We start from the raw sequence: 15843 nt of genomic DNA on the forward strand, positions 1-15843 counted from the left end.
TGTGTCTAGTTTAGACTACCGCTTTCCTGCATCTACAGCGGCTGCATCCCCCATCAAAAGACTTCTCATTCACCGAACGATCATGAATTTCTGGGTTGGTTGGGCGCTCTGGCAGAAACTGAGCTTTGTAAGATCCCCAAGGCCTTGGGAACGAGGAATGTCGCTAACCTGCGACCAGGCGCTCGCAGGTCTTCTGGTAAGGATCCAGTACTGGATTGGCATACATTCCACTGACACGTCAAGGCACTGGTACTGGTGTACTCATTCATCGTCCTAGCCTACAACAGGCGAAAGACACAGAAGTATGCCACCGCCGAAGCACGACAGAAAGCAGAGATGCAACCCATGCTGGCCGAACCAAGCGAGATACCGTTTGGTGCTAGAGCTTTGGAGAAGGGAATTCAAGTAGAAGGCATATGGACACCCGATTGCCGTTCTGCGAGACAGTCCACCACTCACTCGGGTAGTAGACCTGAAAGTATTGCGTCGGCACCCAAGCCGACGTTGATGGCGCTGACAGGAGATGATATCCAAGGTCTTGAGCGGACATACCAACCGGCACCTAGCCCGAGCCTCTATGACCAGTGCAACTCCCCCAAGGTTCTAGACATTGAATACGGACAGTCAGAGTACATCTCTCTCTCGCCAACCAACCAGTCTCTACAGCTGGATGGCCCCATTAGTATTGAACCGGAATGCTCTCCAGATCTAGACAAGCGTCGCTCAAGGTGGTTTGGCGCGCGAAGCTCGTGGGTCAAGAAGCCCTTCGATAGCTACAAAAGAAGATCAACACCAGAGGGTAAGATCCTGAAGTATATTGGCTTGAACTCGAAATGCTAAGCATACACAGGGCTTCGCCGCACTTCATCGGAGAGCTTCAGAAGGAGAATCAGCAAACTCATAGACGAGAATATCCGGACAAACCCAGCTGAAATATGTCAACTAAGAGCCATTAACCAGGAGACGCTCGAAGGCCGTAGAACGCCCTCACCGGCGAGGTCGCAAGGCTTTTCAAATGCCGTGTTATGAGGTGCGAGACTAGGTTGTTTTGCCAGTCTCCCAGGCAGCCTCTGCCGTTGACCATGTAACATGCAATGGCAACAATACTATCGAGGGGCCTATGAACGAATCGTTGGATATCATTTAGTCATTGATAAGCCTCGGTTACTATGACGAATCATGTTGCGAAACAAATGCACGACCGGAAGCGCGCAGGACATGCAACGGAAACAAAATGTATCTCTTTTCCTTTCGTTTGTGATACAGAGCAAGTATGTGCTTCATATGCAATAAGACAGGTTTGGCCTGGCAGTTACTGTATTAACGTAGATATAAAGTGGACTAATAGCTGTAGGTAAATGGCCCACCCAAGGCAACAAGCTGATGCCAGTGGGCACGTGATGTCGCGACTGCCTGGACGCGTCCACAATCCCAACATGACTTGAATAACGCGCTGCGACAACGGCAATTTGCCACCATAGAATAAAAGAACCACGGGTTTCTGGACAGTTTTGCCTTATTGCACACGGAAGCTGGATTGTGTGTTGCAATCCATCCAGTGTTGAAATCTGAACTACATCAGGAAACCGCAACTGATCTAGACGCGTGTGTGCGCGGTTAACAAGCTACATCTATTGCCATTTCTCCGAAGATTTTTGCAGTATTGCTACAAAGGCCACTGGATCCTGACGCTACAGAAGTTTGAATTCTTTGTGAAAGATGACTGCCGACGCTGATACTCAGAATGAGTATGACGATGGGCTTCCAGGCCCCGGAGCGCCTACGCCACTCTCTTCCCTGGAGGTGAGCCATTCAAACGGCAAAATAATATATTTGGCGATGTGTGGGTGAAGTTCAAGTGCTGATGCTTTTAGTAACAGGGTGTTTCGGGCCTGACAAGTAGGGATATCAAGCTGTTTGTTGATGCTGGATACAACACTGTTGAGTCGGTTGCATATACGTACGTCTTTCCTCTGCCAGTCTGGTTATGTGCCATTGCCCAATTCCAGTCCTGCTCACAAGCACATTTATTGAACCTTGTATAGGCCAAAACGTTTGTTGGAACAAATCAAGGGTATTTCGGAACAGAAGGCCACCAAGGTCCTGGTTGAGGGTGAGTGTTACTCTTGTGGCATTGGAACTTGTGGCGAATATCTGGTCTGACTCCATAACTTTGTAGCTATGAAGCTTGTGCCGATGGGCTTTACTACCGCGACCGAAATGCATGCGCGACGAAACGAACTCATCTCAATTACGACAGGCTCTAAGCAGTTAGACACCCTTCTTGGAGGTGGCATCGAGACAGGCTCTATCACGGAGATATTCGGAGAGTTCAGGACAGGAAAAAGTCAAATATGTCATACACTCGCCGTGACTTGCCAATTGCCTTTTGACATGGGCGGAGGAGAAGGAAAATGTCTGTACATTGACACAGAAGGTACCTTCCGACCAGTGCGTCTATTGGCGGTTGCACAGCGATACGGGCTGGTGGGAGAAGAGGTGCTGGATAATGTGGCATACGCTCGTGCCTACAACTCAGACCATCAACTTCAGCTACTCAACCAAGCTTCGCAGATGATGTGCGAGACTCGTTTCTCGCTCCTTGTCGTTGATTCTGCCACTTCTTTGTACCGGACAGACTTCAACGGTCGTGGTGAACTGTCGTCGAGACAAACACATCTTGCGAAGTTTATGCGTACCCTGCAGCGCCTCGCTGACGAGTTTGGTATCGCGGTCGTCATTACGAACCAGGTCGTTGCCCAGGTGGATGGTGGCCCTAGTGCAATGTTCAATCCCGACCCGAAGAAGCCAATCGGTGGTAACATTATTGCGCATGCAAGTACGACGCGGTTAAGTTTGAAGAAAGGACGGGGTGAGACTCGGGTCTGCAAGATCTATGATAGCCCATGTCTCCCTGAGAGCGATTGCCTGTTCGCTATCAATGAGGATGGTATTGGGGACCCGAGCCCCAAGGACTTGGAGAATGACTGAAAAGGGCGCGGATAGATTCTCAGGCTACGAGTTCATGATTATAGTTGTTTTGCTTGCATGTATAGGCTGCGTACATAATAATAGCCTCGGGAATCCCCGATATTTGACTAGTATATCATTTCTTGTAGGAAGAGTCAATTCGCATTATCCATCGAATCGATTGGTGTAGTTGCGGAGATGCAGCAAGGCGGTGGCAGCTTTATTGCTGGGGGCGGCGCCAAGACCTGTTTTTTCTGGAGCGCCGAAAGAGCTTCAGCTTCTGCCCTTCAACTCCGCCGTGCAGCGACTCCTCCCTCCAATTACCTCCATCGGCCATGGAGACTTGAACTGACCATTAACTCCAGATCGTGAAGTGTGGTCTGTTCCTTAGTCAAGTCATGGCTAAAATCTACAAAGATACCCGAGTCGACCTCCGGCCGTACTCGCCGAACACCGTCGTCAACATCCCGATCTCGACCCAAGAAAGTACGCAAAGCCGCGCGCGATTCTCGGTGATCTCGAGCCCCAACCGTGACGAGCCGGTCGCGAAGGACGAAGACGAGTTTTCCAAACGATACCTAGCGAGTCAGGGTTCCATCTATTTCCGCAAACGCAATGTCTACCCCCGAACCTATCTGTGGAGGGTTGTCGATAACAGCAAGATCTTGGAGATCCAGTGCGTGGATCTGACCAAGGCTGGTATCGAGCACCACGAATACAATGTAACACTGCGCTTGGAATTTGAGGAAGGCATTGTCCCTTCAGGTGTTGATTTTGCCGATCTGGAGGAGCACGAAGCGTTGAGCGTGTTCGTGATCACCACCTCCAAGAGTCTCCACACCTTGACACTACGCCCTGAGTTCTTCCGTAGGACTGCATCAATTGACAACAACATCTCCGACTGGTGCAAGACTTTCAATCCCGCACCTCTCACATTTTCTTACCCACACCGTCTACACGCGAGCAGCCCGTTGGAGCTGTTCGTGTCTCTCGACAATGGCGCGCTTTTGCGCTTGACCAGGAAGTCTGGTGACGATGGTAATCCCACAATCTTTGCTTTAACCACCAGTTGTCATATATATGCGATACTGACCTATCTTGATGTGTTCCAGGCTCACACTGGTCTCCCCTGACCTTCGACGAAAGAACTTGGGGCTCGTCGATTCGCGGGCTGGTCAAATGGCATGCGCAGCCGTCGATCAAATACCAAGGACGCACCCTCGAATTGAGCGCGCCAAATGCTATCGCTACCACAACTGATCAGACCTATGTATTCGCTGTCTGCTTGAACCACACGCTCAAGATCTGGAACCTTGCTACCAACAAGTTGGCCGCTACGAAGGACCTACTGGACCGTGATGTGCAACCGTCGGAGGAATCTTTGTACTCGCTGAATCCATCCGAAACTTCCTTTATCAGGGTCTTTAACATGGAGCGTGCGCTTGACGGTGCGTACCGTTATTATGTTGTCACCTACTCGCCGTTCGAAGACGGACTCTTCAAGTTCTGGGCTGTCAAGGGAGGCCTGACGTCGCCGCTTGTTATCGAGGACCTGTACCCGGGTGCTGCACTGAAGCCTCTGGATCCCGACTCGACCGGGAGCATGTTCTGGAGCATCGCCGATTTCCAGATCAAGCCTGCTGAGGAAGGAAAGCGCATGGAGCTGTGGGTTCTGTGGAGAAACAGCAGTCTATACCAGCTGTTTACGCTGCATTTCAACTTCGAAACCCTGGTGACGGATTGGAAGTCCAACTGGGCGTCTACAGTTATGGACACCCGCGGTCAGGCATATCCCCCCGTTATGGCCTTGTCTGATGTGGTGGATCCGACGGAGAAGTGGCTCGAATTCCTCCTGCAGCCCAACAAATACTCGACGGAGGTCCTTGAGACTGCCCTCTCTATCTACCAGGAGGCACTCAGACCTCTGTCGTCGCCCAGCACGCTGAAGAGAAGCGCCCCTCTTGCAGAAAGGCTCTGCTCTACCGTTGCTGCCACTGTCTCTCTTCGCAAGTACGCCGATGATGGGATGGACTTCACGCGGTACCGAACCGATACAGACTCGAAGTGGCGCCAATTCTGGCAGATTGCGGATGATGTCAACAAGAGAAGGTTTGAGCCAGTCTCTCTTGCATATGATACCTACTATGAGACACCGTGGATGGTCCTTTCCGACAGCTGTGCCGTGATTCGTGAATGCAGCGCAACCGAGCTTATTCTACATAACTCCGGCCCAGAGCTTCGCGCGGAAGCACCTAAAATCGTTGATCGCTGGAGGCACCGGAACCTGGATTCAGAGATCGGCAGCCTCTTTGAGGATGCCTCTCACCTTATGAACGTTGCCTCCAGCTTCCGGAGGAGCTTCGCTCCCGAACTCGAAGTGGCATGCCAGGGCGCCCTTGAAGCAGAGCTGTTCACTGAACCCTCCATCTCTGTGCAGGATAGAATGGAGGCGTTCCGCGAGCGATGTGATTTTGGAGAGCAAATCTCCAACAAGACATACGATGGTCTGGTTGGTGCCGTTAATGAGCGTCTGAACATCTTCAGCTTGCCAAATGAAGTGTTCTACACCCTCGTGGACACGATTCCGCTGGGCTTCCCTGGCAAGGACTCTGATCTCGTCAACACTCATTTCGGTGTCAAGGTCATCGTCAACGGTGTCCAGGAGACGATCTCCTTTACGCGAAAGACTCTGACAGACCTCTTGTACATGATCCTTTTCATCGATGGTGAAGTTCAGCAGGAGGAAGACTCGACGTTCGACGCCGCAGACTTGTTTGTCACTATCATAACCCTCCTGAGGGAATACGAGATGATGTCTTGGTTGAGCTCGAATTCCCGCAAGTGCTCCGACAGACCGGCGAAGACCACTGATGACATGTCCGTCACCTCGTTCTCTGTCAAGGAAGCGCCTGCAAATAAGGGTGGTGAGAGGATAGCGACCATCCTTGAGGATCTGTTCGCCGGCGATATCAAGCCACGTCAAGCTGTCGGCCTGCCCCAGAGCTACACGATATCTCTTGGTATCAGTGATATCCTCTCCTGGGTGACTCGTCAAGGCGAGGTCGCCTACCCCAATGCTCTTGTCTACATACAATGCGACCTCATCGCTAAGAACAATATCGACCTTGCATGGGACTTCCTCCGCTTCCAAGCAAGCACATCCTGGGCCACCTATGTCAAGGGTCGGCTGTACGTGGCCATGTCCGAATACGATACTGCGGCTTTGTATTTCCGCAAAGCTGCCTATCTTCTTTGTAAGTCCTCGTCTCACAACACGTTGTGATCCTCTGTCTGACCTTGCACAGCATGCGGAAAACCCCTGGGTAACCTGCACGAGATGTCCTCGACCCTCCTCGACATCGTCTCGGTGGACTGCTTCCACAACGGTCTTCCCAAGTACTTCCAACACATCTTGACGATATTCGAACATGCGCGCTCGTTCTCCCATGTCGCCGACTTCGCCAGCCTCGCGCTACAGGCCCTTTCCAGCGAGCACGGAAGCGAGCAAGATCCCGAATTTGCCAGCCTACGGGCCGATCTCCTCTCACGTCTGTTCTATGCTTCTCTACAGAACTGCCAATTCGACCAAGCCTACTCTGCGCTGGCCAGATATAGGGATCGTGCTCTGCAGAAGTCCGCCTTAAGCTCTCTCATTACCGGCATCCTGGCCGCCTCAGGCCCCGGCACCGCTGGACTACAGAAGATCCTCCACTTCCCGACAACGCTCATCCCCAACATCGCCTCCCACGTAGATGACATCCTGGCCTCACTTGCCCGCAAACAGACCTCCTTCAGCTCCTACCTCGACACAGAGAGCAAATGGGCCGACAGCACCCCCGACTACCAGCGAATCCTACAAGCATACCGCATCGCCCGGGGCGACTACCGCGGCGCAGCAGAGATCGCCTACCGCAACGTCCAGCGCCTCCGCCACGCCAGAGACCACTCAACCCATCTAGTCCTCTCCCGGGCGCGAGACACCGCCGAGGACAACCGACCCATCGAGGAAGACGACCCGGAGAGTAAGGAAATCCGCCACGAGCTCCTCTCCCTCATCAACCTCCTCGCCTGTGTCGACAAGAGCGAATCCTACATCCTCGTGGACAGAGACGGACCCTCCTCCTCCACCTTCAACCCCCTCACCGACCGCCGTCGCAGCAGTCTCGCCCCCGCCGACGACGACGGAAACGTCTTCATGGAAGACGCCGAAGCCACCACCAGTACTACTGGCGGCCCGGCCTCTCCCACCACCCCCTACAGCTCCTCATCCCACCCCAACCAACACCGTCGCCTCAGCACCAGCCCAACCGCCATCCGTCCCTCCAGCCGTCGCGACAGCAAATCCTCCATCACATCCGCCACCATCACAATCCCTCAACGTCGCGTCATCGTAACGCTGGACCATCTGCGTCGCGAGTTCCAGACCGAGCTGGATCGCGTCAGCCGTATCGAGCGTGGCGATTGGGAATTTGGAATTCTCGATGACGGTGATCCCGTCGGTGGTGGCCAGGATCATGATGATACGATGCTTCTCGCGTAGATTTGCTACTCTTAGCTTAAGGCTGAAATCGCTTGATTTTTCCTTATTCTCTAACTCATTGTTTAACAATTTCTTTTTCATTTTCCTAATTTTTTTCCCCATCCATCCAGTCATCTACTACGCAATAAATACGGGAGTTGAAGGAATCTCTTAGTTTAGTCACTACCATCTATATCTAGTTAGCTAGGTAGTTGCCTTGTTACACTAGTCTAGTCTAGTCTAGTCTAGTCTAGTCTAGTCAAATCGATTCGGTTACATCGTGATCACCATTGTTCTCATTAAATCCTCTTATTATTATTATTATCACCTCACCAATCATTCATTCTAACTATATTTAATAAGGGTAAATCTCCGATCCGGAACAATCTCCTTGTTTTTTGCTTTCTTTCCTCCCGCATGCTTCCTGCTCGCTCGATCGATCGATCTGGCCGGCTGGCTGACTGGCTTGCTGAAAGGGATCGTGTATGTAACTATGTATGTATGTGCCCTGTAAAGTAAGTACTGACCCGTCTGAGAAAGCGGGCTAGTAAGGTAAAAAAAAGGGCAAGAGTAGAATGCAAATAGGTTCTATTCTAAGCCTAGAGACATCATTCTTCTATCCCGTTGTGGGTTCTATCTAGCTCAAGCAAGTACCGAATTGTTCTAATCTAGAACATCGGGAGTGTGTTGATCTTCTCTCTTGAAACAACTTCCCAAGAACGCAGTGGTACTATTACATATTTTTATTGAAATCATGTAAAAAAAGTCAACATGTGGGATCAGGTCCACGTAAGTCCGGATCTAGTTTGTCATGGAAGAAATATTATATGCCGGGTGATTATACCGGAGAGGATTAGTTTGGGTCGAGTTTCCTTGATTTCTTCCCTGTTCCTTGCCGTCAAGGCATCCAGAGTCATGCATGGCTAGTGTGGGTGGGACACGACACGCTAAGGGATCGGGTCCATCCGCTTCCCCCCCCCCCGCCCTTTTCCAAGGAATCGGGGAATGAGTGAAGAAGTGGCCCTTCTTCAGATCAAATCTCGTTTTCGCACATGTTCGCAGGAAGGAGAAACTCAATTATATGACCCGCTCGGATAGATCGAGCTTAAAAGTTTCATTAAATTAACCCCTAGATCTTAATTACTATGTATGTACCGTCATGAAATGTGACCCATCATGGTTCATATGTACCTCCCTGCTGGCCGCCCCACGCCATCAAACCAGCTAGCCAGTCACACTAAGCCTGGGGCGACTCCTCCTGTTCATCCATCGCCAAACTTGCATAAAGCCTGCTAAAGTGTGACTTGTCTGAACAGAGCAGGGTATGCGGGTTTCCGCACTCCACTATACGACCCGCGTCTAGAACGACAACCTTGTCGTAGTCGAGAATCGTGTCAAGTTTGTGCGCAACGGTGAGAATGGTGTGGGAGCTAAACTTTTCGCGGATGATCCGTTGCATTATTTCGTCGGTTTTGGTGTCCACACTATGCATCAAATCCTGGTCAGTACTATGCCCGTGGTCCTGGGTTGGAAGGGAACGTGCGTACCTGCTTGTGGCTTCATCAAGGACAAGGATATTTCCTGGCCGGAGAATGGCTCGTGCGAGACAGAATAGCTGTTGCTGGCCATGAGATAGGAAGAGATCATCGATGTCGACGTCAAGGCCGCCTTTCTCCTGGACCTTGGAATACAGGCCCACGCTTTTGAGAGCATGCGTAATGGCTTCATCGGAGAAGCATCCCGTCGGATCGGCATTTGCTCTCACACTACCCTTCATGAGAAGGGGGCTCTGAGAAACCCCATTGATCCGCGAGCGGATTCCCTGACGTGGTAATTGGCTTATGTCGAGTCCATCAATCAGAATATGGCCGGTAGTGATATCCACCATGCGGAACATGCTCATGATGAGTGATGTTTTACCACTAATCGAATGGTATTAGCGGCTAAGTGGTACAATACGTCGGTCAGGTTCCTTACCTTCCAGTCCTGCCGCAAATACCCACCTTTTCACCACCATGTATGGCCAGTGATACCTCTTTAAGGACTGGCTCAGACGCCCTATATCGGAGTAGAGTCAGCTCCGAGGTGATGTAGTGAATGGGATATCCAGCAATCCCTACCTATACTCTGCAGACACAGATTTGAACTCGATCTCTCCGTTCGATGGCCATTCTGGTGGTATCTCATGGATTTCCGTAGGTAGATCCTCAGACGGGACATCTTCTGTGAATGTTCTGACACGATGGATCGAGCCAATGTGTGTTTCAAGATTCGTCCAGAAGGTTATCAGCAGTTTGATGCTTTGGCTGAACTGGATGACGTTTAGCAATGCCACTCCAACGTACCCTGCGCTAATTGAGCCCCTGAGCACCACAACGAGCACAATTAGCAAAACTGCAATGCCTGCAACCACCATATCTAGGCTGAGTGTAAGCCAGCGTTGGATGGCGTATAGAAGGTAGAAAGGTCTTTGGGAACGATCCAGTAGCATGTCATTCTTCTCTTGCAAGGCCTGTTGCCACCCAAAGGCTCTCAGGGTAACCAGACCACTAAGACAATCGGTAAAATGCGAGAAAAGTGGCGCCTTCTCTTCCAGATCTAGGAGCCGTAGTTGTCGAGATGTCCGGAGATACACCTTCTGTATGAGGTAGACGATGAGAATCACCAGTGGGAATGAGATAGCGGCGTATTTCGAAGCAACGGCTATCAAGATCATCTGAGCTATGCAGAGAGCGAGAGCTAATAAGAGCCAACAGTAAGCGATAATGCTAAGAAGCTCATCTTCCAGCCTTGAAACCTACTTGCAAATGTGTTGATAGCAGCAATAGGAAGTTCCATGTCGATGAGCTGCAAATCCTGACTGAATCTGTTGAGAATAGCACCGCTATCGGTCTTGGAGAAGAACAACATTGGCGCACTATTGATGAGTTAGTGTGTATTTCTCATCTGCCATGTGGGACATACCTGAGGACTGTAGTCAAGAGCTTCCGGTGGAAGACCTCTCCAGATCTTGGCACCATAGTAATCACCATTTGCCTAGATAAAGTTAGCTAGAACTTTGCTCAGGGCTGTAGAATGGGTCACTCACCAACATCCAACCATGAGGCAAAGCATGCCGATAACACCGAGCATAGCATATATCCCGAGATAGTATCCTGTGTGCTTGCCAGGTTCCGCCTCATTCGAACTGGCCCACCAATTCACCCATATGCCTGCGTCAAAGTCAGTTGATAACTTTATCATTAGAGGTATTTTCATAGCTCGTACTTGGAAAAGATATGCAGAAGACAAAGCTCGCTATAGCCACAATAAAGACAATGGTAGGAATCCAACCAATAGCTTTAACGTAGTATAGGTAGATCGACAAGTCACCGCCTTTCCCTTGTGTTTCTGTATTGGCACCGGGCTCAGTCTCAGTACTGGCAATCTTCGGCTTTTCTTTCGTTTCCACCTGAACACCTGATGCGGGGAACAAATCTGCTTTGTAGCCCCAATCGGGTAGACCAAGAGCAAAACTGGAAACATAGCCACCAGTTGCATCAAGGGCCTTGAAGCTTCCTTGCTCTATCACGTGTCCGTTCTTGTCAAGTACAACAATGTGGTCTGCATAAGGAGCACGTTTCACTATGATTAATTAGCATGACCCAAAAAGGTAGGATACTGCAAGAGCCATGACTCACCCGAAGAAGATGCGAATATAATAGTCGAATCTATCGAACGCAGGAGACCTTGGTTCCCGATCAGGTGGTGGAAGATATGATCTTCGGTTGTGGCATCCAAGCTGCTGAACACATCATCTAGAATAATAACACTGTTGCGAGAATAAACTGCTCTGGCTAGTGCCTACTGATATTAGTACAAGTCGATCTGCAGGTATGGATGCAGCCTGGGCACCTACAATGCGTTGACTTTGACCACCACTAAGAGCAACACCCTTGCTCCCGATCACCGTCTGATCACCCCGTGGTAACTGTTCAAAATCCTCAGCCAAAGCACAGGCGTATATAACTGACTTATACCACTGGCTATCAAAGGCAGACATGGCGACAATGCAATCACGGATGGTTCCGTTCATGTGCCAAGGAGTCTGCTCGCAGAAGCTAAGGCTATTAAGGGAAAGTTGGATGTTCCCTTGGAGGCAAGGCACTTCTCCAAGGAAGGCTTTCAGTAGTGTAGACTTTCCGCAACCAGAGGGACCGATCAGTAGAGTCAAGCCACCTTGGGGAATCGACATGGTCAAGTTCTTCAGCAATGGCTCCTTGGTCGTATCCCATCCAAAAGCGCCGTTTTGGATAGTGACAACATCTCGAACTGATGAAGGCAAACTTTCCTTCGACGATGGGAAAGAAATTGATCTTGACTCAGTCGTGCTAACCTCTGTGTCCTTGATTAGAGCCAAATGGGACTTTTCGTCCAGCGCATAGGATGAAAGCCCGGTCGACTTGTTTCTGGGATCGATGTGCTCCTTTTGTTCGAGGAATTCCTCAATTCTCTTGAACGACCCAACTGACCCAGCATAATTCATTAGAGCCATGACGAGAGACAACAGAGGGTCTGACAAGAGCGAAAACAGAGACAACGATGTATAGACAACTGAGGTCGTCAAAGCAGCATCATTTCCTCGATCGTGAGAAATTCCGACGAAAGCCCCGAAGGCAAAAATAGGCGCAAATATGCGCGTCAGCCAAGCTAAAAGCGTATGGTCAGACAAATTCATCCATATTGCAGTCTGTAAGCTTACCAAGGGCCATATTCCAGACCAGAAGCTTCCGGAATTTCCTGGAGATGCTCAACTCGTCCAGACGTAGACCATGAACACTTTTGAGAAGCGCTGATTGAAGACCAAGCATCTTGATGCCTTTCATAGAACCAAGCATAGATGATGTTGATGAGATGCGCTTCTCAATAGCCTCAAGCCACCTAGCTTGTCTTGACATAACGAAAGACATTGCTATAAGCGAACCAACTAACGCCACTAAAGAGGAAAAAGGAAACGTGAGCTTCTATGAATTCCAAGGAGACAAGAAGGGCAGTCTTACCAATAGCGACACCAACAGGAACGACGCAAGATAAGCCCAATTGCCGTTCGAGGAGGTAGATGGCCAGACCGATCTCGAGGGCATTACCCCAGATATCATGCATCGTCTGCCAACCTTGCACAATTCTCTCAATGTCTGCGCTCATCAACGTGACAGAAGAAGCCGGATCCGCGTCTTTAGTACTCAAGGTGCACGCTTTTTCGTAGATCATAGAAACCACCCCGCCTCTGACCATTGTGATGGATCGATATGTTAGATGCTGATACTGGCCCATAGTAACCTATTATCACGCCGTGTGAGAGACTGAAGAAGAGCAGAAAAGGCCTATTTTACTTACTCCTAGCCCAACATAAACGAGTATATAGGCACCAATTAGACCATATCCAATGTTGTCCGTGCTTGTGCTTTTGGGCTGCTCGGAGAATGATAGAGACCTTTTTAGCAACAGGGGTTGGCAAATGTTGAGGGCAGCCAGCATGATCCGTGGCGGAATCACGGCTAAGATTGGCCATTTGAACGCCTTCAAGCAGGCGGACAACAGCGAGCTTCCACCATTTTCCCTGTCTGCCAAATGTCAACGGCATTGACCCTGGAACCTCCGATACACTGAGAGAGAATCTTACCCTTGGCAACCACACCCTTCAGGATACGGTGCAGCCTCTTGGATTCCAACTGTTTGTCGAGGGCAAACAAATCGTCAACACCCAGGACTTTGGAAAACCCGCGGCGGAATAGAGAGTTCAGCCACCAGAAGAAAGACCTGTTGTAGATGCCCGCGAGAGCTTCGGACGGGTAGTTTTGATACGGATGTCTGAGGATGTATCGCTTTTCCGTGGCTTCCAGGACGAGGAGGAGAACTTTGAGCCCAGCACCCACGGAAGTAATAATCGCGATAACTTTATTGATCCCATCAGGATGCCGCAGCCAGAGCGTTCGCGTTTTCGCTATGTCGAAAAGTAGAGTCGCGCCAAGGTAAACGTTGAGAAGAAAAGACGGCCTAACTGACAGATTGTGTTCTGCATAAGAGAAAAGACAGAGTAGAAGAATTCCCACGGTCAATACAGCGTTCGCAGCAACTGAGGCGTCCGTTCGTGTCGCAGATGGAAGCGCCCATAGAACCGTCAGGACCAGATTTATGACGCTTAATGTGAGCCATGACACCTGTGAGAGACATATGAAGTTCAATGGTTAGCGACAGGATCGCGGGGTCATTGAGAAGTCACGGGTTCGACCAAGTCCGACAAAGTCGCGCCTGCCTATTCGAGCAGGTCGACGGATACGCTCCTTGTGGCAAGAAGGCAGGCAGTCTGGAAGAAGAAATTGGGTACGTACTGTCTTTGCCCATGCCAGACAAGAAGCTACGACTTTGCGCGGTCTTCCCAGTAGATGACTGACCTGAAAGGGTATTAACAACAGAACAACGCCCAAAGGTAATACCCCCAGGATTAACTCTTCGAACAGCAGCGAAAAATCAAAGCCACTTCGACAATATGAGGGGGGAATATGTAGAGTGTTGTCCACCTGCTGGCAGGAGAGGAGTGCCGCCATAACTACCTACACCCGAAATTCCATTTACAACCGCGAAGGTAGGTATCCAGAGTGGGATGCAACGATATGCTTTTGGGGCGACAGGGAAGCACTGTAGATTGTTAGGTTTTATGTTCAACAAGTCTTACTGAGGTTGACTTGCAACCTTTTGTTTTTTGCCTTACGAAGCCTAGACTACCAGCTCTCCAGGGATGTGCAATTTTTTAGTTTCTTAACCATTGTAAATACCTAATACTGATCGATAGGGCCTCATGATCAGGGGCAGTGCTAGTTCAATTGTCCTCGCATGCAATGATATAATAAGTATGCTATTTCTAATACTGTGTCTCAGTTTTCCCCTTGTATTGTTTTTATTTTTATTTTCATTCCTTATTTTTTTATTATTTATTTTTTTTTTTTTTATTACGCTTGGGTTTAAGCGTTTCGATTACTAAATTGGGACTACGTATTTTCCATCTCATCTTATTTTGAAATAATACTTATTTATTAATCCATACCGGACTCCACCTGGAACTAAGTACTTGCCGATGGCGATTAGCTACGTTGCAGAGTCCCCAGGGCGCTCGGCTGGAGATCCACCTTGGGCTCTGCACCAGCGCATCCATGAATGGTTAAGGAAAGCGAGCTTTTTTTCGAGCAAGATGATTCGGCCCGTTCCACCCAATTCCTGCTCGAATGCATGTTTGCTTTTCCCCCGGTCCCCTTCGCATCATTGCTTTTCTTGCCTCGCGCAAGCGTTATAGGCTATCACTTCTCCTTGCCCTCGCATGTAACGTAACGATGACTTTTTTCTGTTCATGGGACCTCGACCGGCCAACACGAGTTCGGTTCGAGCCTACATAGCCCTTCGGGCTGATGAGAGGCGCTCAAGTTCATCAGGTACACGAAAAATCAAGCCCAGTTCGTAGTTCGCCCCCACTGTTTTCGATGCTAACCATCCCATCCGTCCGAAGACTGAACTGAGCCTGCTGGCCAAGCTCGCTAATGGGATAGTGTACCTTCCCGACCATTGTTCTCAAGCCATTGTTCCATCCGTCAGACGTGGGCAAAAAAGCCACGAGCGGACCGAATCAAAAATAGGAAGTTGTGTACTAGGATCCAGTAGTATCTACCTGCCTCAAAGCAAGCCAGTCCACTGAAAAGGCGCTTCAACTACTAGTGAGCGGTCTGGAAGCCCATTTTAATGCCGTACACAAAGTGGCAGACGTGATTCAAATCCCGACTGACACCGAAAATGGCCACTGACCGCTAAACTCTGGAGTATTGAATCTTATCCCTCATAAAGCTTCCAAGCCAGCTTTCCCCGCAGTGGGATGCGAAACCTGGATATAACCGAGATTGCCAGATAGAGTTTGCCTTGCAAACCCCCTTCGTGTTGATCCTGCCAAATCCGAAAAGGATATAGACAACATCATAACAGGGCGCTTTTGCGAATCTACAACGAAAAGCAAGGGAACGGCTGAACTTGACATATCGGCCATGTCACTCCACTAGATGGTAATTCCGACGAGAATTGCCATCGAATCAGGGATATCGCTCCCCATATCCACAATTTTAGAGACCAGTTTTAGGGGAACTGATGCTTACCTAGCAGGAGTATGACATTGGGTACATAGGGACATACCGCAGTCAACTGACTATTGAGTAACTTGTGTCCAGTCTCACGAGAACAGAAACTTGGTGGCAAACATTTGGTCTAATCGGTCAATAAATACGACCATGATCCGGAGGCTAAAGGCTCCCAGCCATCAAGCTAGTTGCAAGCGA

General features: G+C 49.8%; 3 protein-coding genes across 3 annotated transcripts; 2 read left to right on the plus strand and 1 right to left on the minus strand.

The window, feature by feature from the left end:
• The first annotated feature begins 55 nt into the window (after window positions 1-55).
• BO87DRAFT_454743 (uncharacterized protein) lies at window positions 56-1316 on the plus strand. Its single transcript, XM_025628585.1, has 4 exons — window positions 56-127; window positions 179-196; window positions 244-799; window positions 851-1316. The coding sequence occupies exons 1-4, from the start codon at window positions 83-85 to the stop codon at window positions 1027-1029; spliced, it is 798 nt and encodes a 265-aa protein (XP_025485435.1). The 5' UTR covers window positions 56-82; the 3' UTR covers window positions 1030-1316.
• Window positions 1317-3272: 1956 nt separating this feature from the next.
• BO87DRAFT_372096 (nucleoporin Nup120/160) lies at window positions 3273-7776 on the plus strand. The gene is made up of 3 exons (XM_025622205.1): window positions 3273-4008; window positions 4083-6224; window positions 6276-7776. Exons 1-3 carry the CDS (start codon window positions 3369-3371, stop codon window positions 7508-7510), a joined length of 4017 nt encoding a protein of 1338 aa, XP_025485436.1. The 5' UTR covers window positions 3273-3368; the 3' UTR covers window positions 7511-7776.
• Window positions 7777-8566: 790 nt separating this feature from the next.
• Window positions 8567-14233, minus strand: abcB (putative ABC multidrug transporter). Its single transcript, XM_025622206.1, has 15 exons — window positions 13861-14233; window positions 13152-13689; window positions 12866-13092; window positions 12529-12808; window positions 12231-12464; window positions 11388-12178; window positions 11170-11332; window positions 10757-11113; window positions 10578-10701; window positions 10454-10525; window positions 10291-10406; window positions 9610-10228; window positions 9467-9547; window positions 9037-9411; window positions 8567-8973 (listed from the first exon to the last, which is right to left on the minus strand). The coding sequence occupies exons 1-15, from the start codon at window positions 14074-14076 to the stop codon at window positions 8727-8729; spliced, it is 4440 nt and encodes a 1479-aa protein (XP_025485437.1). The 5' UTR covers window positions 14077-14233; the 3' UTR covers window positions 8567-8726.
• Between the last annotated feature and the right edge of the window lie 1610 nt (window positions 14234-15843).

Source organism: Aspergillus neoniger (assembly GCF_003184625.1).
Source record: "Aspergillus neoniger CBS 115656 unplaced genomic scaffold BO87scaffold_1, whole genome shotgun sequence".
Classification (NCBI taxonomy): Eukaryota; Fungi; Ascomycota; class Eurotiomycetes; order Eurotiales; family Aspergillaceae; genus Aspergillus; species Aspergillus neoniger.